The following is a 26,992-nucleotide window of genomic DNA, read 5'->3' on the forward strand; positions in this document are numbered from 1 at the left end:
AGGGAAAGAAGATGATGCTGGTACTCATGATGTCATCTACATGCAGTATTTCAGTAGGTGCTATGAAGTAAAAGTATGGTGTTTGTTGGAAAAGTTTTATCTCCAAAAATGGTTCAGTCCTGTTCTTCTGTATACTTTGGTGAAATAAAAAAAATAGTCTGGATGTGTAGAAGCAAACAAAGAGGAAAGATCTGTAGATAGTCATTCTGGCCAATGTGTATTTAGAGTAAAAGGCATTTAACGTAAACACCTGGTTGCTAATGTTAAAGGTTAAAATTCAGACCACCATCTGCTACAGTGTGAACATTCCACTGCTCTGAAGTGGCCCGCATGCACATGAGACGTGATGCCACACGTTGCGTTCGGCGAAGTAAATTGGAATGATACACATGGATGCATGTGTGTTTAAATTTAATTTAAATTTAAATCGAATTTTTGAATAAAGAGTGTGTTCAAAATGCACCATAACATGTCATGAATAAATGAAAAAGCAGAACCTCTCAGTACTGATAAAGATGGACACATACACAGAGGATTTCAACAGCAGCCCCATAGTTCAATCAGGTCTGCTATACAAAATCCTTTTGACAGGAAAATATTGGTAACAAATTACAAATAAAACAGCTTAGCCCAGACCACTTGGACATTAAAAATCAGCCAGCAATCCAGAGAAAAAGGTAAAGGGCGGCTAGCGGGATGCAGTCACGTAAATGGGGTATTTTGCTTCGTATGTTTACATTTTAACACGTCGGGGTCAGATATGATATAGATTGTTACAGGAGTGAGGGAGATGAAGCTTATCTAAGATAAAGATAAAAAAAGCATGGGGAACACAGTAAAGGGTGCCATGATAGGCAGAGCCAAAATTGCTACGCACCTGGACAAGGTGCAATGAAGAGGTCGATGAGAATAATGTATTGTAGATAGTCTACACTCTGTTCTGGTGGTGTGCCTCTTGCGTTGCCTATTTTTCTACTAACGCATCCTTTCAGCTGTGCATGTCCACCATTAGGGGGTGTAACCTTTTGACTGTTACACCAGTGACCCCTTGAGTCAACAGCCTTATGCAAAAATGTGTTAATATGACTAAGTAATTTGTTTATATTTCAGTTTCAAATGCAAAACTTGTGTTTGTTGATTGTGCCGTTTATGTTTTCGTGTAAGAATTCCTCGACTTTTTAATAGTTTTTTTTTTTAATAATTTAGTAACATTTCTCTCCTATTTGCTAGCTCTAAAACAGATTCTCAGTTGCCTCACCTCATCGTCGTGAACCAGCTCCTTCTTCACCACCTTCATGGCGTACATCTGGTCATCCTTCTTTAGCCGTACCAGCAGAACTTTGGCGTAGCTGCCACGCCCAATCACTCGGACCAGGTCAAAGTCATTCAGGCTCAGAGCCAGGCCCTGAGAAAGCTTGATGTCATCGATGCCGTCTACGACTGTCTTGATGTCCTCCTGCAGGAAGAAGACATGGAAAATGACTGATTATTATTTATGTCTATGTTTATGATTATTTTTTATTTTTTATGTTCAAACCCTTAAAATGTCTGAATAATGACTTCTTACCTCTGGATCAGCATCTTCTGTTTTATCCACTGTACAGTTGTGTGGTATTAATGGTACTGGACATGAACACAGATAAACAAGAGACGATTAATTCATATTTTATATGTTTAGGGCTGTACTTCTTGTGACTTTCTCTGACCAGCAGAGAGAGGCATAAATCAGAAAATAGGGTCTCACATCAACCAAGTTACTGACCTATTTACATTTTATAAAATCTGACTTCAAAGAGGAAAGTATGGGGGGGAGCAAGGGGGGTTTAAAGACTTACTGCCATCTTTGTCCTCGGTGTCGTCCGGTGGAAGATCCACTTCCTCACTCTTGGCATCTGCAGGAGGCTCCTGTGATGGCATGACTGGATCCTGAAGAAAGAAGTGACACGGGCCACCTAAATATCGGTCAAACTGATAATATATGTGCTTCTTTGGTTGAGCAGATTAAACATGTTTGAATGCACTGCAGAAAAATTCGAGCTTAGAAAGACGCCTTAAGATTGTACAAAAAGTACTTTACAGTTCAATACAGTTGCTGCAGCTATGATCACAGGAGGCTGCTCTCAGAGACTTGGCTCACAATCTCAGGAATTTTTCACTTGACCACTTTGATTTTCTTGTCAAAAGTGATTTTGGATCTTTGCAGACAAATGGAGCAATTAGACAGAGTCTATCGATTTGCTGTCAAAAATAAAAAGCCTGACATTTTGGATGTAAACCTACATTAAATGATGAGTAAATACATTAGTTGGGGTTTTTTTTACAACATGCAGTAAATCCAAACTGGTTTTAATCGGTAGTGTAGAAGGAGGGGCAGTTGTCATGACAATAAACGGTCATTTTGACCGCAGTCAAGTGCAAAAATACCATAAAAATAAACAGAAATAAGAGAAAGAATAAGAAAAAACTAGGAAGTTGCTCTACTTTCACAGATGCTGAGGAGGATAATCATCACTCAGAGTCCATGATGTGGGCTAAAATATAGGGAATATTCTAAAGCTGAAACACAGACCCCTTGGGCATCACAATCATAAAAATATATACAACACATTTTACTAGTTTTCTTTTTTCGTCTTGATCCACAGCTGAAAGAATAACATGTTTGTCAGACACTTTCTTATCCAAGGACCTCAGACTACAATATATCCTTGTATTTATCCTCTCATTAAAAGTGAATACGTCAACAGGTTTCTTCTTTGTTTCTCTCAGAACATAAAAACACTCACCATAAGCTTTTGGCAGGTCTGAGAGATGAGTTTGTGACAGCGCTTATGGACCAGCAGTTTGCAGTTGATACAGTTGTAGCCCTGCCTCAGACCCCATATCGTTTCAGCACAGTGGCCACAGTCGGCTGTCTGGAAGAGAACACACGTTGTTGTTGTTGTCATTATTCATTAAAAAAACTTTACCATTTACATGCAATAGTCACATATGAATCCAACTACAAAAAAGATAAAACACACTCGAAGAAAGTCACGACCAAATGTCTTCACAAATGCAGCATATCAGATCAGAATCGAGAGTTTGAATTCATACTTTTATTCTTCTCACTGTGTTTTATTATCTTCGTGTGATCTTCACAGATAACGAACTGAACCAACACAACACAGGCTACGTTCCTTCAGCCGGACTTTACTTTAAAGCCAATTCCACTTTGGATTTAGCAACTTCACAGACTTCAAAGGAGTAAATGATGCAAGACAAAATTCAGAAGGGGACACTCAGCACGAAGCAGCAGCCAATCAAAACTAAAAGACTGAAAAACTATTTTGACATCACAAATTTGTGGCGACCCCAGAGACATTTTAGTAGCTGCAAATTTATATATTTGTTTTATATTTATTTATTCCATCCATCCATCCATCCATCCATTTTCAACCGCTTATCCGTTACCGGGCCGCGGGGGCAGCAGTCGCCACCCAAATCACATTGCACCGTACCAACCCCCCCCAAACCTTCCTGCGGGTGGGGAGTCCACTGGAAGGTACCAACCGCCATTTATTTATTCATTTTTACATAACACAGTCTCCAGAAAGTTTTAGTTTTTTTTCTTTGCCTTTTCTTTTTCGGTTCTTTGTGGTGAGAGAGAGAGAGAGAGAGAGAGCTTCGACAAATTAACAGTATTGCTGTTCCACATGCTGATGGTGTTAAGAACAAAGAGTCCTCGTTAGGCCTCTGTTGCCATGGTAATACAGCAAGACTTCCAAAGATTTCCTCAGTCTTTTTATTCTGTCTGTACAGAGAGGTTAAAGCCTACATTTATAATCCAATCACTATTCAGTCTCCCTCCATTTGCTACAACGCAAATAGATCCAGGATAATGTCACCAACGTGTAATGAAAATTTCACCATTTGATGCTGTCACGTTATTTAATTTAATTTTATTAATATTGTTTTTCCCAGTTTGTCAAATACTGTGACTTCACTAGGGGGCAGTGTTTCGGTGCCTCCAGAGTTGCATCCAATTTGCATATTTTACCATCAAGAGTTCCCTGACTTTTTCCAGGGAACTCACAGGGATGTCCAGGTCAACGGACTAGAGCTGTTACTTTTCTTTCAACAGAAAGGGAAACAGAAATGTAACAGTGATTATTGAATGTAAGGAGCACTCTGATTGGCTGACGGTGTGGCCCATAAGGCACAGTAAATCAACAGTGTTAAGAGGTCGGACAGATATTGTTATTTGGCCAAAATGTGATTGAGGCAGTTGTGTTAGGTCAGTTCAAATCCTGCTATGTTTTTGGCTAAAGCAAAAATGTTGTTGAAGCTTTTGGTCAATTATTGGTTCATTCAATGGTAATTCTAGAAGATGTACATTGTGTTATTTTCTAAACTAAGTCACGGTTAGTTTGTTTTTGATAGCTTAAATCGATGTTATTGAAATCACATTTTGGGAAGTTCACAGTCTCCTTACTGTCGAAGTAATACATCCATTTAAAATGTTCTAATTTAAAGGCAAAATTTTAAAACATGAGGAACAATGACAGGTGGATACTGATTCAGAAGTTGGCATCAGTTTTGATTTTTATTTTAGTTTTCATGGCTAATCTAGGAATTGAGTATTCATTTTCCCAATTACTAACATACATTTGGTATATCCTTCTAAAATATTTGTACATTCATTGTCTCAACAGTACCTAATCATCATGGATCATCATTAAATAGACAAAATGCAATTTCATCAGCGGTGTCCTCCTGCTGTTACAGACACGTACAAGCTGCTGTTCAGCACCAGAAGTAAAAGGTCTCTCTCTCTCTCTATCTCTCTCTCTGAACTGACTGTTCTTTTCTACAGTCTGGACATCCACTGTGGTTTGACAGAAGGGATGAAACACAAGTGGGTTTGTGAACAACCACTTCACAGGCCGTGGTGGGAAAATAACCCACAATGTATTATGTACTTCACTTCGTACTATGAGAGACCAGTTTCCGCCATCTTTTCTTTAAAGAACAGGTGAATTCTGCCTCATCATGTGGTAGAGAGGATCTGAGGAGACCCCATTAAGTCTAATGAGCAGGACCAAGAAAGCAGCAACATCAAAGAGATGGAGTGGGACCAGAGGAGGGGGAGAAACCTGACCTACTTCTTTAAGCTTATTTATATGCTAAGCACAACGCAGTGAGTCAGTCAGAATCTTCAGAGCTGGCAGTCAGTGAAAAGTCAGTCTGAAAAACAACGGCTCAACCAGACAAACACCGACAGATAAGACGTAAAAGCCAGTTAATACAGCATCTCATCACCAGCTAATCTGATGACACATTCTCAAGTCAAGACCATAACAGTTGTCTTAGTGAAGCTGCACTTTTCCAAATAACAAAGTAGCCAAGAGGTAAGTTATGAAGATACATGGTTCCTAATTCTGCGTCATGGTTTTTTGGTAGATGAATTCACAGCCAGTAACCAAAAGCCAAAAATAAGAATATAATTTAAAATCTGGGTAAATGTGGCCATAATATATAAAACAAAAAATGGCAGAATAATGACAAAACCCAACTAAATTTGATGTGAAGAACAACGCATATTTGGACAGATCACAAATAAAAACTAAATTAAAACATTGTTTTTACAAAACTGTAAAATGCCTAAACATTGAGACAAAAATAAAACAGTGGTGTTTAAGTTTTTCATATATGTTGCTATTATTAATAATAATGTAGACCTATGACTCTTAATTGACCACGTCAGCAACAATGACCACATCATGGAGAAGCTAGAGTGCTGAGTCATCAGCACACCACTGCAGTGTAGAAAAAATATGACAGATGCTTCACTGTAACCACAAAAAAATCCATAATGTAATCTGAGTGTTTTTATCTTCAAAACTTTTGTGTCAGTGCGTACAGAGCAGTGAGACTGACGCCTGTCCTCCACAGTCTACAGACCAGATTACCAACTATTACCAACTAGCTCAGGCATGGGCAAACTAAGGACCGGGGGCCGGATGCAGCCCGTTAAGCTTTTTCATCCGGCCCTTTAAACTTTTCTAAATTATATTATTTATATTATCCTTTTACTTCTGCCTTTTCCAGCAATATCCATGTTTCCTCAAAGGTGATGTAGAAAATTATGGAAGCATTTTAGCCTTTATGAATGACTTTTACATATCATTTATCTTAGTTCACTGACCCGGCTCGCCTGACCTAGCTGAATTAACTAACACATTAGACTCTATGACAGGGCTAAAATAAAATGAATTCTCAAAAGGTCAAAACAAACAAAGCAGTTGAAAAATATGACGTGACACCACAATATCTTTCAGCCACAGCTATTGCCTGGACATCCAGTAGGTAAAGCAGAGAGAGAAGCAGATCTTGTTTCACTCTCTTACCCTCACAGAGGAAATACATTAGAGACATTAGACCTGTCTGAAACAGCATTAATGTCTTTTATCATCTGCCCTCTACTTTGGCCTTGGTTCGGAATGAGATACAAATGCTTTAAGGGATCAGTGCTTGGACAGGGCAGGGTGAGCAGGTGCAGCAGGTAGACAATTAAAACCCACATTGTTCATTCAGCTACTTGGCTACAAATGTGTGTATGTGCATGTGTGTGCAATTCAATAATGGTGGTATGGAGTTGGGATGAGAACTAGGGTCGGATTAGAATACGAATTAGGAATAGGCATATACATATGTTATACTTTAGGTTTGGGTAAGGTGCTAGGAGATGCACTCAGTCCATGTGAAGTACTCACAGAAATCTGGCGTGTGTGTTTATGTGCACAGGCACATGTGTGGACTCACTGCTAAAGAAGCCATAACTAGGACACAATGAATTATTAATCAACATCCAGACAGCTCAGCTGCAGCAGTGGTTTACATGTCACGCACTGCACACTGTTATTGCAGTGTGAGCAGGACAGACTGGTCTGGATGCTTCACACTCATGGATGACTGGATATTAACAAATGATCAACCTTGTACCAACTGCATTAATCGTGGGCGGAGGAAATGGCAGCAATCTGTTAAAGTGATTTCGAGGACTTTTGTTTTAGCTTACATGCTAATAGCAAAGCAACTCTTACTGACTTGGACTGAATCATTTACATCAGAGGTGCCCAATACGTAGATCTGGATCTATCAGTAGATCGCCAAGGGAATACTGGTAGATTATGAGCAATTAAAATAAAAATAATATAATTGTTGAATTATATTGTGCCATATGGCTACAGCTATTAAATCAACATATCATGTATATATATATTTGTATATATTTTTTAAGTGAATTATTGTGAATTATTATTAACTATTGTTGTCATTGTGACACAGCACACCACTGCACACAGAAACAAATGTGACCTCTGCTTTTAACCCATCACCAATGTGAACAGTAGGCAGCTTTAAGTGCCCAGGGAGAAGTCAGTTCATATTAGTAAATATATATTTAATATTGTCAATGTAGGTAGATCACTTTGGTCAGGTCAAGTGGAACGTAGCTCCCAATCAAACAAAGTGTGAACACCGCTGATTTACATAACTGATACCTGTGATAGTCTGAGGCAAACAGAAATGAAGTGAAACACATTTTATCCCATACAAAGCTACTGTTATTTCTCTAAGGTGGTGTTAAAAAATTGCGGTTAAACTAAAACTTTGACCTAACAAGTACACCAACCTTCATCTACTACAATTAAAACACAGACTCACTGGTAGCTAACCAGATGATGCCCATTGTTCAACAACTCTTTAGTCGTTAATATACACACTTTTGGACTTTTTGATAATGTGATGGTATACATTTCACCAGCTCATAAAACTAAACAAACTGACTAAAACAAAAGTGTACCACAGCCGTCAACATTAGCATCAAATTAAACCCCATCATCACTTGGACATCCTGTGTTTATCCTGTGTTTACTCTGCAGTGACTCAGCACTCTTTTGTGTGTGTGTGCGTGCGTGTGTGTGTGATCACTGACGTTTTGGTAAAACATTAAAACATTAAAGACACTTACCCTGTTAAAGTACTTGGCCTGGAAGAGGTGTCCGTTGACCCGATAGAGTTTCCTCCATCTTCTGGCTCCTCGGCGATAGATTGACTCTAGAATAGACAGAAAACGACAGTAAAGGAACAGCATGGTGATGAAGAAGGACCGACGGAGGTGAGCTTTCAGGGAGAGTGGAGGGAAGGATGAAAGTGAAGACTGTGGAGTGAAGTTCAAGTACTGTAGGAGAAATATAACACACACACACACACACACACTAAGGAGTATTTGGCCCCACCTCTCACCCTTTCTCCCTCATTCCTGTTTCATCTTCCTCCTCTTCTTCCTCAAACTTTTTCTCTCTCTACTGTTATTGTACACTACAACTAATAGAACTGCTGCTGTTTATAACACGACTACGTTGTCAGTCAGGGGTAGAAGTAAAGTTATAGTTTATTTACTTGATGAAAAAGGAGGAGAACTTTCAAACGATCCCTTAATAATAGGTCACCACACCAGGTACATTTATTACACATTTTGGTATTTATGTTATGTTTTATATTTTTAAATATAATAATAAATAATATAATAATAATTATTATAAAATAATAAGTATTATTATTTATTAATTTTAATTGTTATTGTTTGTTTTGTTTTGTTATGTTATGTTTTGGTTTATTTATTTATTCTCTACAATGAATCATTTTGGCTTGATTTTGAGTAAATATGCTTAGTGTGGTTCTGACTCACATGTACCATGGAACACAGTGTTTGATCAGATATCTAAAAGTCACTGCCTGTTCAATGTAATTAACTGGGTTTCTCTTGGTGACGGATGCTGCCTTTATTCATTCTTGCATCCTGTCACAGTGCTCAGTCCAGTCTCAGTTTTGTCGGATGGCTGTAGTGAGTGGTTTGGTCTAATCCTTTTACATCACGTCTTATTTTCATTCTGCGTCTTCAAGGGCCGGTCCTTTCACAGCAACAGCAAAATGAGATAGAACATTGAAGTGACAGGGAACAAGAAACGACACGACTTTAAGGGGATTATTTTGGACAGTCATTACGTTTCTATCAGCAGCGAGAAAAGTGGGCTTCAGGTCATTGAATCAGGAGGAGGCTAAAAAGAATAAAAAGATTTTAATAATATTTTTCATTGTTGTTGTTGTTGTTGTTGTTGTTGTTGTTGTTGTTGTTGTTGTTGTTGTTGTTGTTGTTGTTGTTGTTGTTGTTGTTGTTGTTGTTGTTGTTGTTGTTGTTGTTGTTGTTCATGTGTGTTCCATAGTGTAGCGGTGAGCATCCGTGCCTCAAAAGATGGATACAGCAGATTCTATTCTGTTGTCTATCCCAGCGAGACCTGGGTTCACTTCCCAGAAAAATCACATGCTTGACTGTTAACCCTCCTCTTTAAGTAGCTTTGTATAAAAGCATCTGATAAACGTAAATTATTATTATCAGGAAATATAAAATACTTCCTTTTGATGAACATGGTGTGAAAAAGAAATTACTTTTTCATTACAGGTCCACTTGTTATTAGCAGTATTAAAAACTTTGTTATGCTTGTTATCATTTTTATAAAATGTATCACATCAAAAACATATTGTCATTCCCTGTCATGGTTCTGTTGAAAATGTTGTATATACATCATTCAAAAGCAAAAGAAAGGCCACCTGGTGGTAGGGGGGGACTTTGATTATTAAATATGTTAATATCAGGAATTTGCAAATATATTATTAAGTGTGGAGAAATCCTAAATACTTCAGTATATTGAGCCATTAGGTATGTAAATATTGTAGTTCACATGTATGAACACCTACATTTGTTTTGATAAAATAAAAAGACTGTAAGACAAAGTATTAACTGAATTAGCAGAGTATCAATTCATTTCATATTTTCCCCTAATCCAATCCAATCTAATCTAATCTGATTGGTGGTTATAGTTATGGGTGTGTCAGCGGCGCCCTCCATCACCTATTTGTTTTTCTCCACTGTTGCCATGGGAGCCACAGCCCACCATACATCTGCTATTCTTAGATGTTTGAGCAGATGTCAGAATGACACCATCTGCCAAAAAAGTACTATTTAAAAAAAACAAAAACAAGTCTGGGAGCAGACTTTTCCAACAGATAATCAGTCTGAACAGTACTGTACAGGTATTTCTGTGTTCTGTCTCCTCAGCTACAGATGCAGACTTGATTGAAATCATTGAAATACTTTCACTGCTCATTTGTAGGTGATAGAGCTGTTAAAAGCACATTCTTTGCATTAAGTTTTCTAAACAAGTGTATGTATTTTTTATAATTAGTTTTAAACATAACAAAGTCATTACCAGCAGTTGATTACAGAAAGTCAGGCAATCAATCCTGATCCTGGTTGTTGTCAAGCATATTTATTTTATTCTGTTATATTGTATTTGTTATGATTTTTAGTAAGATTTGTTTAATGTTTAATTATTAATAAATTAATTTAATAAATGTAATTACTCTATTTTCACTACGTGTATTTTTTACTTTAATTAAATATTAAGAAAGTTATGGTTTTAGACAGTTGTCTAAAATATAAATGACTAGATAGATAGTTGATCCCAGGCTGGGAAATTCCAGATTTGAATAAATAGACAGCTGATGAGAGTGCTAAGTTTTATTTCTCTTTAAGAAAAAAATAACATGCAGACATCTGAGCACTGAGTAGAGGATTCTGGGCTGGCATTCATATCAAAGCAGAGACATCACTGAGAAATGCTGAACCCCTGCTCTACAGCACTGCATGCAGGAGCCTGTATTAAATACTTCAAACGGTCTGAGACTTTCTCAACCCAAGTCCATACCCACATACTTGAACTTTTATCCAAGCACTAAAGCTGAGCCTCAAACTTCAGATGCATCAAACAGCCCTGCTCAGAGTTAAACATGAGCTGTAACGGTCCTAACATAGTGTTGTACCACCATTCCAGCAACAATGGAGAATCCTGGCTGTTCAAAACAAAGCTAACTTTTATTACTAGTGTATTTTTCGGACCATAAGGCGCGCTGTCGATTTTTGAGAAAATGACAGGTTTTTAATTGCGCCCTATAGTGCGGAAAATACGGTAAACAAAAATGAAGCATTCTTCCAAACGCAATATTATATATTTTACAATGTGAAGCATCACAAGTCGTGAAGAAGCTGAGCCGAATTGCCCGATTCTGATACCTATACTGTAATTTGGATTATCTGCCGATACTGATATTAATCCGATACCTTATTTTCTGCTCCAGCGTGCCACTTACACAATCCGATACCTTATTTTCTCCTCCAGCGTGCCACAAGTTACTGTTGCTGAGGCCATAGTGTTTCTGTCTATGACTTGTCGCACAAAGCTAAGTTGAACATTTGGGCCTAGGTATCGGATCAGACGGGCTACGCTTGTTTCATTCGATCCTGAAACTTTGTAGTATCAGATGTAGCCACTCCTTATTAACCTGTGGACCTAGCCTTCAACAGAACCAGGCTTAGTGCTGACACACAACCAAAAGAAGAGATTTCCACACACTGTACAAAATGAACTGACTCAAATGATCGTTCACTGCATTACAGGCCAATGTCAGAGTTCCACCATCCCACAACGATGGATTCTGCCCTTTTCCTCTTGTTTTTAATCACTGTATCTTTGCTTCGGTCTGGCTCAAAGCAGGGGAGGAGATCAGAGGGAGGCACAGAGATGCAGAAATGTTCTGGGTTTTAGGGCTTTTCTCTGAAACTTCCTCTAAACCTGTTAAGCCAAAGTCTGGGGGAAGAACTAAGAGTTCTGCCTTCAGAGATTCTCCTTGCTGTGTTTCCATAGTTACTCCGTCTTTCTCCCCCTCACATTTCTACCACTGGCTGGGTGAGGGAGACACGGGGAGACAACATAATGTGTGGCTGAGACAGTATGTGTGAGGAAAGTGAGCCCACACATCACGTCAAAGCCGCCTCTGTGCCCACGTCAGATGATCAACACGGCGTACGTGATTAAATAATGAATTCAAACAGATGTTTGGACAAAGTGGAAAATTGCAGTCCTTAATCACCGTGCTGATTATCAGATCAGTGGTTACAAGGAAGGTGGACAAATGTCTCATTCTAATGACAAAAATGTATGAAGTCAAATGCGATATATGGCGCTTTGGCCCAGAGACAATGTCTCTGTCATTGGTGTGGAACCCCAAGGTTCACCTCCTGGGCATGTTTGAATCCCAGTTAGGGCGGTTGGTACCTTCCAGTGGACTCACCACCAGCAGGAAGGTTGACGAGGGGCGACCCGGTAACAGATAAGCAGATGAAAATGGATGGATGGAAATGCTGCAGAATACTTTACTGAAAAAGAAATATATAAAAATGTTTCATTTGCTTGAAGTTGAAGTTCATCTATGAACAGGTGTGTAAAGTATTTGTTTTGAACAAAAATAACTGAGGGTCCCTGCTGCCACTTGACCTGGGGCCACATCAGGTATGGATCAAAACAAAATGCATTTCTTCTTTAGAAAAGGTAGAAAACAAAAGTTGAATCCTATAAATACTTACAGTACAATTAATGAAGGAGCAAACGAAACAGTTGAATAGAATATATTTTTTTTAAATTCATTATTATCATCACATTTAATTATAGGCCACATTTGAGGAGTGGGCGGGCCACAGGTGGCCCCCAGCCCGTAATTTGAAGCCTCTGGTGTAAAGGGGCTCTAATTAATGCCTTCCAAAATAAATTTAAAAAATGACTCCTCCAGTTCACCTCTACTACAGACTGAAGTATTTCCTGGAAATCTGAAGAGCTGTTCAAGGTAAATATGTGAAAGCCTAAACACAGTTTTTAAACAAACTGTGAAGGTTTGGAGGTAGTCATGGAGATAGAGAAAGTACGATCGGGTGAACTGACGTTAAACAGGGTAATTGTTAGTGGACCCAGATATAAGCAGTACCAATGGAGTTGTTTTTAGGTACTTCTGATCTTCTGACCACGACTGACTCAGTCTTGACTCCGTGTCACATTTAAACGTTCTGATCTGTATTGATAATAAAAATGAATGAATGGATTTAAAACATCTGCATCCTCCTTGTACATCTTCCTGTACCACAGACACACAGACCTTAACTTGACTGTCAGACCTTCTAAGAGCTGACCTATTACAACTGACCCCCCATCCCCCAGAGTTTCTCTGCTCCATTTCTCTAACTAAGCCAAAGTGAAGGAAAACAGCAGGAAAGTCAAACCAATTCACTAAACAGTGAATCAAAAACACAATACTGCACCTCCAGATGCAAAGGCCAGCGCACACAGTCCTGCCATTTTGTCCACAGAAGGTATAAAGAGGAGCAGGCGCCCCGCTGGTGTGATACTGTAACTGTAATGAGGAGCGGTGGAGGAGAAGGAGAAGGAGGAGAGGGTGGTACTAGCATATCTCTCCAGGACAGGACATTTAGAGCCTGACTCATTTCCAGACATTGTTCCTGTTACTCACAGGAAAATAGCAGTATATGAGTTGCTACCACCAACAGCCGCCTCCTCCCTCCAATCAGAAGAACCAAACAAACCCGACCGGAGCAGTGGGCAAACACGTGTGTTGGTCAGCAGCAGCCAAACATGTGAGCTCAAATCAGTCTCTGTTTTGGTCAGATGAGGATAAGGTGACCAAAGTTTATACCTAGGATCACAATTACGCTAGTAATCCCCACCGTCAGGGGACAGTAGGGGGCATCAAAAGATCGGGTTAAGAAAATAAATATAGAATTTTTTTTTATTTTTATTTGTTATGAACAGTACAACACGTAAAGTGCCATAATTATCGGATTTTCAACTTTCCGATGGTACCTGAGTAGACCTGACCGTTTGTGCCTGTTCTCAAGCTGCTCTGCTCCTCAGGCTAGAATGTAGCTAGCTAGCGCAAAATGGTGCTGAAAACATGTTTGCTAACAATTTGCCATTGTTTCATATCCACAGGCTGCTTTTTCTCAACAAATCATTGTTGGGTTGCTTCGTTATTTTGTGTTCTAAATTTAAAAAAAAAAAGTCTCTGTGGAGCTTGTTGCTCACTGGTGGTACTGAGGATAAAACATTTATACTCAAGGACAGGTTTTTCCTGGTGTATTGATGGAAGGATATTTCTACAATATAACACAGCACAATACATTTGCAGATTAATATACGAGTGTCTGCCAATTTATATTATCCTTGTCTTTTTTTTTGGTAATTAAATTGAATTACCTATGTAGCAGCAAATCCAGCAGCGTTTTAAGTGGACCAGTAATCAGGATTCAAGTCCAGATTTTTAAGACTCATAAATGACCTGTAGTGGTGCGACTGTAGAGACCTATAAATCACTGGGATATAATAATTGAATTTATATTAGTTTCACAGAACTAAAATGGGCCAAAAAACAGCTTTATCTCTGTGTCTCTCACCCACACAGACACACACAGACACACACAGTTGTGCCAATGTGATTATATAATCGTCAGAGGATTCTGTCTCACAGACGTCTGTAAAGACCCTGAGCTGACACAAATTAAATGTATTTTCCTTTTCCTTTCTTAGAATCAAATGTCAGCTATGAGAAACAAATACAAAAGCTACCTGGAACATAATTAATCAGTTCTCAGGTCACAGGCCTTCTGCCCCCTGTTGGTGATCATTTTGTGTAGTTGTACAACCCAGTTGTTTCCACACCAGTGTTTGTGGTGCTCCTACCACTGAGGACGCTCAGGTCGTGTCCTTGAGACAGAGGGGAGTTTACACATGGGTTGTTCCCCTATTTTTACACCTCATAAAGTCCTTCGCCCCGGATTTTCATTCCAGACCTTCACCTCTACAAAACATTGTGCCAGCTGAGTGAATACATAGAGGGTTTTTTTCAGTTTTCAGGCAGGAGTATTATGCTTTCTGTATAGTTTCCACTTTGAATTAAAAGTTTATTTTAGTTTACATGTGAATGTTTAAATTCTAAAAAATTGGAAATTGGAAAAACTGGAACTGATCCCACATGACTAACTGACAGCAACTGCATACACTTAGCATTCCAAGTATTGTTATATACTGTATATATTTTTCCCAGTCAGAAAACATTAAAAAAAACCATTTTGACTCTAACAGTGTAATAAGTCGATTTCTCCAGGGAAAAGGACAGAACGAGAGTCTTTTAAACTGGTTACAGAGATCACAATCAGCAGCTCTGTGTTCCTGAGGACAATCAGGAGTTGTTAGGACGGACACAGTCTGACATCCTCTGACTGCAGGGAACAACAAAAACCTGACAAATTCATTTAAGATGAAGCTGATCTCTGACACACACAAGCTCTTTGTTTGGGCTTATAAAAATGCAAGAAGACACCAGATGTTTATTTTCTTCTTTTCTTAATGAAAATAAAGTCAATATAAGGTCTTAAAAACATTAGTTTTCTTTAGGGAATTCTGAATCAACACCAAAAAATAAAAAATCAACTCTTCTCTTTGTTCTCTGTCCCTGCACAGACCTGACTTGACCCAAGACCGTCTCAATCCTATCATCTCTGGATTCTCCTACCTTTGACTCGCAGATAGAAAAGCAGTGTGAGCAGCATCCTCCAGCTGACTGTCATCCACTCACTCTCCTTCACACTGTGCATCTCATGGTGGTCGTCTGCACCCACTTCTCCTTCACCATTCCTCTCCTCCCTGCATGTCTCTTTCCTCCCTTCTCTCTCGCTCTCTATCGGCGCCTGACTGATTCTCTAGTGTCTCTGGTGTCGCTCTCCCTTCTATCCTTCTTCCCTCCCTCCTCATGTGCTCTCAGCCTTTCAGGCTGCACAATCCCTCTCTCCCAGTTACAAAATGTGTCACACTTTGGATAAACGGTTCTACACATCAGAGCAGTTAAACAATCAGTTAAACAAATTGTCAAATTAAGTTTAACATTTTAAAACTGTTCCTTTGCTTGGACACCACAGCACTCAGAATCTGCAGATGCAGCCATCTGACCACAAGATGGCAGACTGGTCTTCCTCTGTGCACCATGGCACCACCGTAGGCTAGTCTAGAACCCCAAAAGCAGCAGCAACAGCAGCATTTTCTGCACTCAACACATTGTTACCGACATTTCAGCTTGTGGACTATTTTTAGCAGCATAGCTCCACCTAACGGAGCACTTCCTGGGTTACAGCCATTTTTTTCCCTGGACACACTTCTCCTCTTATCTGTCCCACTGTATATCACCTACACACAGGCATTTAACGCTGCACTGCAGCATCACCGCTTTCAGTACACGATGTAAAATGATGACATTTTCTGCACGGCTTGCATTGTTTAGAATTCTGCATTGAGCAGAACTCAGTGTTCCGCTCAGAGAGTACTGTGGCGCTGTCTGAGAGTCTGAAAATACTCCTTTTCTGCGTTTTACCTGCAAATTGTGGCACAATTTGAATTGTTTTAGTGCGAGTAATTAAAACAGAAAGGCGACTGTTTACTACCTGTGTATGTACCCCAATGATTTACTTCAATAAATGATTAAGACACAGGCAGTACAACACATTCACACCGTCACTTGAAATGCATCCCTAAACCTTTACAAATCAATACCCATGTTTTTTTTTATGTATGTATTGGTTGTCTTCTAACACACACAGATTTGAACCAAGAAATTTCAAACCTGGACTCCACACTTATAAAATATTACAATGTGATTTTAGAGTATTTGTTTCAGACCTGATGATTAAGATTGCCAATGATGTGTGAACAGTAAAGAAAACCTTTGCGTGTATTTGATTAACAATAACTACGAACATGTGACATGGATGGCTGTGACCCAGGCCCTGCCTCATGACGACGTGGCTGAGTCTGAAACTTGTAAGAAGATCATCAGGCTCACGGCTCTAGACTCGTGCACAACTGACTGACATTTGTCCACATTTTGGAGTCCGTGCGGATGATGACGAAGCACAGTATCAGTTTTACACTATTGACCTTCAAGAACCATATACACAGTATACTATACTGCATGAGTACTGACTTCAGAGGTCAACTATGTCCCATGGGAAAAAAGATCAAACTACCAGCAGAAGCTGCTCCTCAAACAGAGTTTATGTTTTTGAGGTCAGGATAATTGAATCCTAAACATTCCACCATAGAAAAAAATATTATTTTTCGACAAAGAAACTCTCTCTCAGCCAAACACAGACTTGGACACATGCATGTCTGCCTCTCCTTTCCTGTCAGTGTTGCAATACTGGGAGGTTGTACAAGCATTTGCAGCATTCCTTTACACTGACAGTGGAGGTCTATATTCTCTGGCTCGACCCTCGGCTTTATCAGCTCAACATTTAAGACCTGGTGACTTTATCAGCTCACCAGAAGCAGGCGTTGTCGTGGGTCAACACTGTAGTGCAACATGAGAAGAAAAAAAAGAAAAGAAAAGAAAAAACACCAGGATGGAGTGATTGAGGTTCCCCCTGGACAGAGGGAGTGAGTGACTGGAAGTGATGATAAGCTGCTGGCTTCACTGTGTGCTGTTATTGGCGCTCACTCAGAGTTGACTTTAGCTGTGGAAAAGCCTCATTTAAAATCATTCCTTTCACAATCAAGGAAAGTTAGCGTTCCTGTGTTACGTGTATATGTAGTAGAAAAGAATGCACTGATCAAACTAATTAACACTGACACATGTCAAGAATTACGTCCGCTGTACCAGCGTACTGTACGTCCAATAATTTAACTGTCTATTCACTGACTGCTGATCTCATTCACACACTGGATGAGCTCAAAATATAACTTCTCACGTCCAGCGGGTTTTCGGAGGCTTCAACAGGGACACACATCTACGACTGACAAAATTGTTAGGTGGATCGCGAGGGAGTGTAGACAGATTAATACTGTTGAGGACAACAGCTTCCACAGAGCTCTGAATGCAACACTTGACACAATCTACAAGACACGGTAATGACTGAAATCCACTATCTTTGTCACACTGAATTTCGAGTTAGACTTTTACATATTTTCCATGACATTTTAGAACAATCCATATATATATATATACATATACATATATATATATGCATACACCATGGCTACCAGTGGAGATTTTGTAAAATACCTATGTTTTCATCTTTGTAATAAACGAGGCTGATCTAATTAAAATGTGATTATCTTTATGAAAGGAAAGCTGTTCTTCAGTGCATATCTTGCCACCAGAAAAGATTAATCATGAGAAAAATCTATGAAAAATGTAATTGCAACTAATGAGACGAGGGAATTTACAAAAAAAAGAGTACAGTTCTTTTTTGTTATGACTTATTTACCAAACACTGAACAGTCTGTGTTGACCTTGTTATCGTCTCTCCATTTTCTCCACACATTATTGACTTGACTAATAGATTTGCTCCCACAGCCATTTAGCAGAAACGCTCCATTGGCAAACACTTTAATGCACACACAGGCCCTGAAATCAAGTAGAAACCATCACTTAGAACAGAGACGCTGAAATAAAAAGGCAGCCAGGGGCCACTTCTGACACCGACATCAAACAGGAGAGCTGTTTAACATTTAAGCACTTGAACAAAAGCCCAATATTTCTATCAATTGACATTTTGTGCTTAGAAACACTAAGTAGCATTTTTACCTTACTTTGTCAAATTAAATTTTAGAAAAAAAAACACTGCTTTCCCATCAAGGGTCAAATGAGACAATAAGGCAACCAACGATTGAGAATCAATACAAATGATTTATTAAAAATCTACTCCATTTAAATCTTCCTGCTATCTGGACGCTTTGGTGATGTGTTTGTTCTCACGGGGCAATTAGGCTATCTTGCTAGCTCACCAAAAAAGCAGCATCCACCACATCATCACTGTCTGTCTGTCAGTAAATGGTGGAGTGGGAGCTGATCTAAGGTTGCCTCTAAATGGCAACCTTAGATCAGCTCCTGCTACAGGCATCTACTGCAAACCTCTCCATGCTAATGCTGCCCAAACAGCTTTAGCTTCTGCCCTTAACCCCCCTTTGCCAATGCTACAATGCTACAATAATAAATAATAATAATAATCTGTTGGTCTGCCCCTTCAGTCCATTGCTAGTCAATAAACCTGGGCAATTTGTACTAGCTAGCTACACGTTAGCTTGAGGATGAGAGCAGCTGGATAAATGGGGCAAACAGTCAGGTCTACACATGACTATGACGTCTTCATGCCGAAATTGCAGCTGTTACACAAGGTGCGTTCAGGTACCATTGGAAACTTAAAAATCTGACAATTACGGCAGCTTGCATGTCATTAGGACAAATGGTTATAATAATAATAATAATAATATGTTTTCCTTACTGTCTTTTTGTTTATCACTGTTAACAAAAGAGCATGTCACTGAATTCTTCGACTAAATCCCATAACCCATCTAAATCCTACTTTCTGGCTCACAAAAAAATAATTCCGCAGTTTTGTTTTTTTTAAAGGCCGCTCTGTGCTCTGTGTGTGTTATGTAAGCTCAGGATTTCTTAACATAAGAAACAAAAAACAGAAAATAATAACATGACGTCCTGTTCAGGAATGCTGTGCACTAAAGAGAAAAATGCAAGACTGCAGAGGAAAATGTCAAAAGGGCACATGGAAGTAGTACTCGTGGAAAAGGGAGGAGATGCTGAAATGATGATGTCGTAGCATAAGAAAAACATGAGTGAGACAAAAGAGGGGGAGAAACCAGAGAGACGGCTGTAAAATGAGGCCAGTGGACAGTGAACAGCACTCCAACAGGAGTGGGCTCCTCCTCAGCATCTCCACCGGCCAGTGTGAGCCACACCACTGTTGTGCTGTTGCTTGTTTGTGCCAGCTGAAGTGGCTGTCCAGTGTGAGCAGCCTTTTGTGGATTAGCTTTCTGAGCAGATGTGCTCCAGGGTAACACTGTTCAATAGCAGGACATGCAAACAGCTCCAAATGCAGCAGCACAACAGAATGAGGTCAGTAACAGAGGGAGGAGAGGAGACGAGTGACTTCAAGGTTGTGCTGACTACTGAAGTCTTTTGGTGCGGGGGAACTGATAAACACTTTTGTTACACTACAAGGCTGTGAGTTAGTGTGAGACCACGGAACATTAAAGATGGCTGATCAAACCTCTGGTGCTGAATGAGTGTCCATAGAACCAATTTTCCAACAACTAATTGTAGAAATTTTTGGAGGCAAAATCTGGTTGTTTAGCTTAGCCTAAATTCATCTCGAAGTACAAATTGGGGGTTGCGCCCCACTGGAGGTGCAGGTCCAAAACAGACAAAACACGGATCCAAATTAGACAATGAAATCCAGAGGCAGACCCACTGTTTCAGTTTCAGTTTGGATTCAATAAGTTCTGTGGACAAAGCAAAAGTACTCAGAGGCCACTTAAAGCAGTGATTCCCAACCACACCAGTGTGCCGAGAGAGATCTTTGGGTGTCCCGTGGAAAATAATCCAATTTCACTTAATTAGGCTGAAAACTATTGTTTATTTGTTGCATATAATTTGTCTTTGCTCGTCAAAGCAGTAAAGGAAAGACAATTAAAATCTCTTCAGCTAGGTGGCAGCAGATCGCTATGAAAACTAATAAAAGATAATCAGAGCTCTTTCAGAAGATCTTTGTGAATGTCTTTCTTCAATTCCTGCCAGTATATCAGCGTTGTCTTCAACTAAACAGGTCGAGATTTTAGTCAATTATGAGGTCATTTTAACTAGGAATTATATTTCATTATAAATACTTTTTGTGAGATTTTTGTTTAGTGGTGTGCCGTGGTGTTTTGCCTGATGATACTGTATGTATGTGCCGTGGTTAAAAAAAAGGTTGGAAAACACTGACTTGACATTGAAGATTCAGGTTCAATTTTAAAAAAAAGGTTGGAAAACACTGACTGATGATGTCCCGGAAAAATCACTCAAACATGTTTATTGTCAGATCATTGCTAATCCTTAAAAAAAATTAAGGAATAAAAACTACGTGGAATTTGGGCTTAAGGTTCAGATCGGCCAATTATAGTTGTGTTTCGATGTTTGATCCTGAGTCTTGAACCAAGCCACCCACCATACATAACACCTTTGGGATAAAATAGTGACAAACTAATGGTGTGTAAGCAGCTGATACAGTACATAATGACGTGGTACCATGGTAATATTTTTTCATGCACATATCAGTAGTCGTGGACGACCAGTGCTTTGCCCTGATCATGCCTCCCCTGTACAGACACATGACCTCCTTTTTAACAAGCCTGCAGTCTGACAGACCTATTTTAGTAGGTAACACATTTCCCCTCTGCCTCCACTCATGTCTGAGTCACTCTCCGTGTTGTGAGTGAGGGGGGAAAAAAAATCTCTCAATTTGGCGAAATCCAATGCAACACTCCTAAGCTCATAAGCTCTTCCCTGACAATCCCTCACGCTCGGGGTAACAGAATAAATATCCTGTTAGAATAAAAATGCTTACGATGTAAATGAACTTCCTTTTGTGATGCCAGTCCAAGCTGAGAATAGCAGCAGCGCTGGCTTCATGCAAAGCTTGGTTAACTTATTTACTCAGCAATGAGGAAGAAAAAAAACACCAACAACAAAAAACATGCAAGTTAAAGAGTTGAAACCAACCAATCCTTGAATAAAAACACTCCTCATCTGAAGGGTGAGATGACCCAAATTCAGCCGGCTGCCGTGGTACCTAAAGGTTTCCTTCCAACCCAGTTAGCCAAAATAGAAAGAGGTAGAGAAAGAAGTACTGTTCCTAGAATAGTGTTGACTCTGCTTGTATTAAACTGAAATATTCACACTGAAAAATACAAATAGTAATAGTAATTAAATATGGTAATTAAATATGTATATTGTATATATATGTATGTGTGTGTGTGTGGTTTTTTTTTTAGTTCCGTGAGAATATATGTGTTACAGAGTATTACAAGTATACTATATAAAGTATTATTATTAGAGACTTGGGTGATTCAGTGGCTGATGTCCAGAACAAAGAACTCAGGGGGTGGGACAGGTTTATCTTTTTCTGTCTGAGTGTACGGACTATAGTTGACTAGGGTTGGGTCTCACGACAGTCATCATTTTTAAATTGAATTGAATGTGACCTCTGCTTTTAACCCATCACCACAGTCAGCAGGGGGCAGCTTAAGCTGGGAGCAGTGTGAGGGCATGGTGCCATGCTCAGAGCACCTCAGTGGGAACTTGTGGCAGTGGCAGCTGGGGGACTCGAACCTGAAACCTTCCAGACCTAATTCCGCTTCTTTAGCCACCACTATCTTATCATGCTCTTCATCAAAAGTAAGGCATCTTCTTATAACTCACTGTCCATCTCTACACTCATAACGTGCATTTTGTTTTGATTATTCTGTGAAACTCATGGCCGAGCAATATCACAAGATATTTTAATGCAATGTTTAACGTAATTTAGTACAAAATATAGCACTCTAATCAGAAAAAGAAAGATCAAAAAGCCGGATAAACTCTCCTGATGAGTAGGACAGCATTGTTTGTTTCTTCATTGTCTTAAAGTGCATATTTGCCCTGTAAGTAACAGGGTGTTGCCACCACTGCCCTGCATCAGTGCTTCATTAGGCTTTACATCAGCACCAACATCTGCCACCCAGGGAACTGAATATCCAATCAAGACCAAAGCTCTTCTCTGAAAGAAACCAATCAAGCATGCATTAATACAGACACCAAGGGAGGGAGAGGCTCATTAGCAGTGAGAAATGATCATGATCTAGACATGAACTAAGAACTCCAATTTATCCATTTAAACACTGGATTATTTGTATTATCTAAAAGAAAACTGGTGTTATTTGTAACGTTACAGCACAATAAGAAGGATCTGGAACTATGGACGTCAGCACTGGGGCTTCAAAGAGCAACCACAGAATGCTTGGAGAGAAAACAGGAGGATTATTTGTGCTGAAAAGTGCCAGAACACCGTCTGGCGTCTCTTGGTTCACCGACTGTTTAACACTTCATCTGGGCTCCGAGCAGCGCTTTCACCGCCTTCAGCATTAACCACAAAATATTCAGCTGGGAGGCGGAAAGAGTTTTCTAACACCAACTCCCATTAAGCAGTAGTTATTTAGACAGGTGGTGTATGAAACTGCGCAACATAAAAAACATTACTAAAGATTGTCTCGAAGCAGCAGAAGGACGAAGTCACTGACATCACTGTGTAGTGTGAACGACTAACGTCAGGTTTCTGCTTTGTTTTTTTTAAATGGACTCAACTGTGACATAATTACCAAGAGAAAAAAAAGGATATAAAGCAGCAGCAAAGATTAAAAACAACCATAAACCATAAACATGTATTTCATTTCTGCAGAACAACATGAATTCCATTCATTCCCAGTGCCAAGAGCTGGAGCTCTGTTTGAAACAAAAATAACCCTGGCACACCTTCATCACAAAATAACACCTGAATCCTGGGCAGGTGGCGCTGCTAACAATGTTAAATCTTTAATAAACCACGGTTTAGGTTTGACTGATAATGAGTCAGCTAAAAAAAGAAATTCTTCTTTTTCAATCACAGATGAACACTTCGTTATTAATCAACAGAAACTCAGATTCTACCCATGCAGTTGCGACCAACTCCCTTGTAAATGTATGTGCAGTTCTTAAGTCCGGACTGGTTGATATAAATGAGTCCTACAAGTGTTGGGTGCTGTCCACCAGATTGGCATCGTAATGTTTCAATAGTAAAACACAGTGATGGATGATGGGATCCCCGCACTTCTTCCACAGTGGCTGTCAGCCAATGATGTGAGTGTTTTTACTCCTGCTCCTCATGGCTGCTGAACTGTTTTAATAAACATGAGTGAAGAGGGTGGAGGTCCAAAGAAATGGAAAACAAAAAATGCTAGAAATTCAATGGTTCTTTATTAAGAACTTGTAATCAGTTCTGTATGTTATGATCACATTTGGGACATAATCAACTAGCGATGGTGTGCAGAAGTAGACACCATATGTGGCTGACAGCTGTTTTCAGGGCAGCGTCTGTGAACACTGGCTTCCCGACATCATACCATCACTCAGCAATTTTCAAAATTAGATTTCGTTTAGCAACAATGTGGCTAACATCTAGTCCTTTTTGCACTTATTTCTCCCTGGTCCTCCATTGAAAAAAATGTGAAAAATGTGTTCATGGTTCATTGACTGTAGTTCGTCCTGAGGTCTGGTTGATACCAGGTTTGAATAAAGCTGGGAAATACCAGGTGTATTTGCAGACTGATCTGACAGTTTTTTGTTTTGTTTTTTTTAAACTTGGTGTAAGTGGGAGCAGACACTTGAACACTTCCTACACAAAATCCACTTTGTTTTTATGCAATTGCTGACATCATTCCACAAGATTCTTCTGTACAGTATCTGCTTTAACAGATCGTTTTTTTAACTTAAGGAAAATCCCACAGCATCTCACTTCACTACTGCTGGGCCGGGCCACATTTTTGGAAAATAATGCAAAGTCACTAAATACTTAGTCTAAAAGACTACAAACACCATATTTGATTTATATAATTTAAACTATAATGATAATACTCTCCTTCAGAGGTGCCTCCAAGTAAACATGTTTTTTTATGTCAACTTCTGTCAGCAGATGCAAAATGTTTCAAAGTCAGTGTCGTTGCCTTTTGGACCCTGCAGGCACAGCAGCAAAGACTTTGCAGATCAACAGCCCCTGACTCCGATTTGTCAGTTTAAGTGCAGCAAATCCCAGACAAAGAAAGGCCGCTCAAAGAAACAAAAATCCAATAGTGAACACTTATTTAAATTAAAGACAACTCTGAAGGACATTAAATCGAATTGGATTTTTTTAATGATGTATATGTAGATTTGGTTGATATAACGTTAATGGATCTTTACAAGAATGGAAAAATCCATACATTCAGGTGAATAAAACCATTAATAACTATTGAAGAATGAAATTATTTTGCTGCCTGTCCAGTGGTGGCCAGTTTTTGGATGAAAACATTTTATGAACAGGGAGGTTATCGACAAGGATTTAGAGATAACAGATAATGTTTTGTATTTTCCTTTTTCTTTTCTTTCACATCGACCTATCCAGGAGCCTGTCTCACATGGACTCCGAGGCGCACACGGTACACGGAGCTCACTAAGACAACATAATGAGAAATCAATTCTTTCAACAGAGAAATGTCACTGGTGTGAAGCCAGGGAATCCTGGGCAGACAAAAGACCAAATGTCTCCTGCTGCATGTGCTCAGACTGACACAACATTAAAAACTGGGAACTAAACCTGAGTGTTTATGTGGAGGATTTTAGAGGGTTTTCTAGAATAATTATTTGGTCCGGTCGCTGCTTACACTGGCACTCCTAATGCCCAGAACAACCGTCATACTGAATCATTCTGAAGTCATTAGACAAATGACATCATTGATGAGTAAGTTTATCTGATAAATGTGTGTATTTTACTGACATTTTTTGGAGCAATCCATTTGCAGATTTGTATTCCAGTGGCCACCACACAAGTGTCAGATGTCAGTCTCTTGATTAGATTTGGTTTCAGTCACTGGGTTTGGTTTAAAGGTTATACGCCTGGTATTCTCACAGTTGTTTAAAAACAAAAATTGATTTTAAAATTAAAAAGGAGTAAAAAATAATCTAAAATACAACTTCCCTGAATTTGCAGACAACACAGCAGAAGTGAGAGATACTTTTCATATTCTCAAATGAGATGGGTTTTGGACGCATTAAAAACCAGGTGTGAAGAACAATGGAATGGATGTTAACACCAGACTGAACAGGTCTGCTCTGGGAACTGATAGTGTAATCACATCAAACAGTGTAGCACTGATGGGACATTGGGACAAAGACTAGGATTCTATACTGTAAATAAACAAGGACGCTTAGGTTCTGGGTTCAACTGGTTCTGCATCAGCCTCCTTCTCTGTTAACACACGTTAACCAACCAACACTGACTGCTTTCCCACTCACAGAGACAAACTCAATGTGAAGTCTACAACAGAGGAGTGTAGTGTTTGTCCAAGGTCAGTCCCTTTTATCACAGTCCTTCTGTAATGTAAAGAGTTAAAGTGGTGTTTGGAGCGACATATCTACAGAGAAAACTATAAATATATATACTATACTTCACTATACTGGATTATTATTTTTATATGGATTACGAGGTCATTCAGTTCGTCACTGTGTGTCACTTAGACAAAGACAATGAACACCAGCCATGGTGAAGCCTTAAAGCCTCTCTGAGTTGATTGTTCTGGTCTTATGGTCAGCAAAGCAGCTTGGTTTGAAACAGAGATGACATTCAATGGAGGAAAAAGTACAAATTACTTGGTCGCCTATCCCTTTTTGCGGCTAAAGATATGACTTCACCCTTGGATGTTAAAAAGTCGTAACAGTCACACTGTCAGAGTGAGTCTGACCGCAGCAGAAACAAACGTACATCTAACCAAAAAGCAATAACCAAAATCACAACCAGAGGCTTTATCAGCAATACTACTGCGTGTGTATATATGTATGTATATATATATATAAATATATATACATATATATATATATATATATACATATATATATATATATATATATACATATATACATATATATATATATATATATATATGTATATATGTATATATATATATATATATATGTATATATATTTATATATATATATACATATATATATATATATATATATACATATATACATATATATATATATATATATACATATATACATATATATATATATATATATATAGATATAGTGAACATGGACAAGGTACATAAAACCCAAGACCAACCAAACTCCCTTGTTGTGGTTCCCCAGGACATGAAGTGGAACAGTAAGTGATTAAACCTCAGAGAGAGTACAGTTCACTGTAAATGATGGTGCATCATAATCAGAGCTATTTTTACTTCTTCCCTCAGCATGTAGACAATCTGCTGTGGCTTAATTCCATTTATAACCAAGGGAAGTCTGCAGTTTAACAAAACATATCGGTGAATTTTCCCTCTCTGCTCCCTCATCATGGTTGTGCACTCTTTGAATGGTCTAACACCAGAGAAGTGATAA

The 26,992-nt window shown here is 39.0% G+C and overlaps 2 protein-coding genes across 6 annotated transcripts in view; both read right to left on the reverse strand.

Annotated features, from left to right (window-relative positions):
• snphb (syntaphilin b) overlaps positions 1 to 26,992 on the reverse strand; it is a 1,167,912-nt gene that overhangs the window by 131,983 nt on the left and 1,008,937 nt on the right. The gene's annotated exons all lie outside the window — the stretch shown is intronic.
• Positions 1 to 26,992, reverse strand: part of prkcz (protein kinase C, zeta) — an 82,452-nt gene that overhangs the window by 35,838 nt on the left and 19,622 nt on the right. The window contains exons 1-6 of one of the 4 annotated variants that reach the window (XM_008318374.3): positions 15,517 to 15,747; positions 8,012 to 8,097; positions 2,784 to 2,912; positions 1,836 to 1,926; positions 1,568 to 1,623; positions 1,259 to 1,456 (exon numbers count right to left, since the gene is read on the reverse strand). In XM_008318374.3, the coding sequence (XP_008316596.1) occupies positions 1,259 to 1,456; positions 1,568 to 1,623; positions 1,836 to 1,926; positions 2,784 to 2,912; positions 8,012 to 8,097; positions 15,517 to 15,598 (642 nt within the window). In that variant the 5' untranslated portion in view covers positions 15,599 to 15,747. Of the gene's footprint in view, positions 1 to 1,258; positions 1,457 to 1,567; positions 1,624 to 1,835; positions 1,927 to 2,783; positions 2,913 to 3,020; positions 3,203 to 8,011; positions 8,098 to 15,516; positions 15,748 to 26,992 lie in introns of those variants that run through there. The other 3 variants (XM_008318373.3, XM_008318375.3, XM_008318376.3) reach the window with 3 other exon arrangements.

Source organism: Cynoglossus semilaevis, chromosome 10 (genome assembly GCF_000523025.1).
Source record: "Cynoglossus semilaevis isolate Cse_v1.0 chromosome 10, Cse_v1.0, whole genome shotgun sequence".
NCBI lineage: Eukaryota > Metazoa > Chordata > Actinopteri > Pleuronectiformes > Cynoglossidae > Cynoglossus > Cynoglossus semilaevis.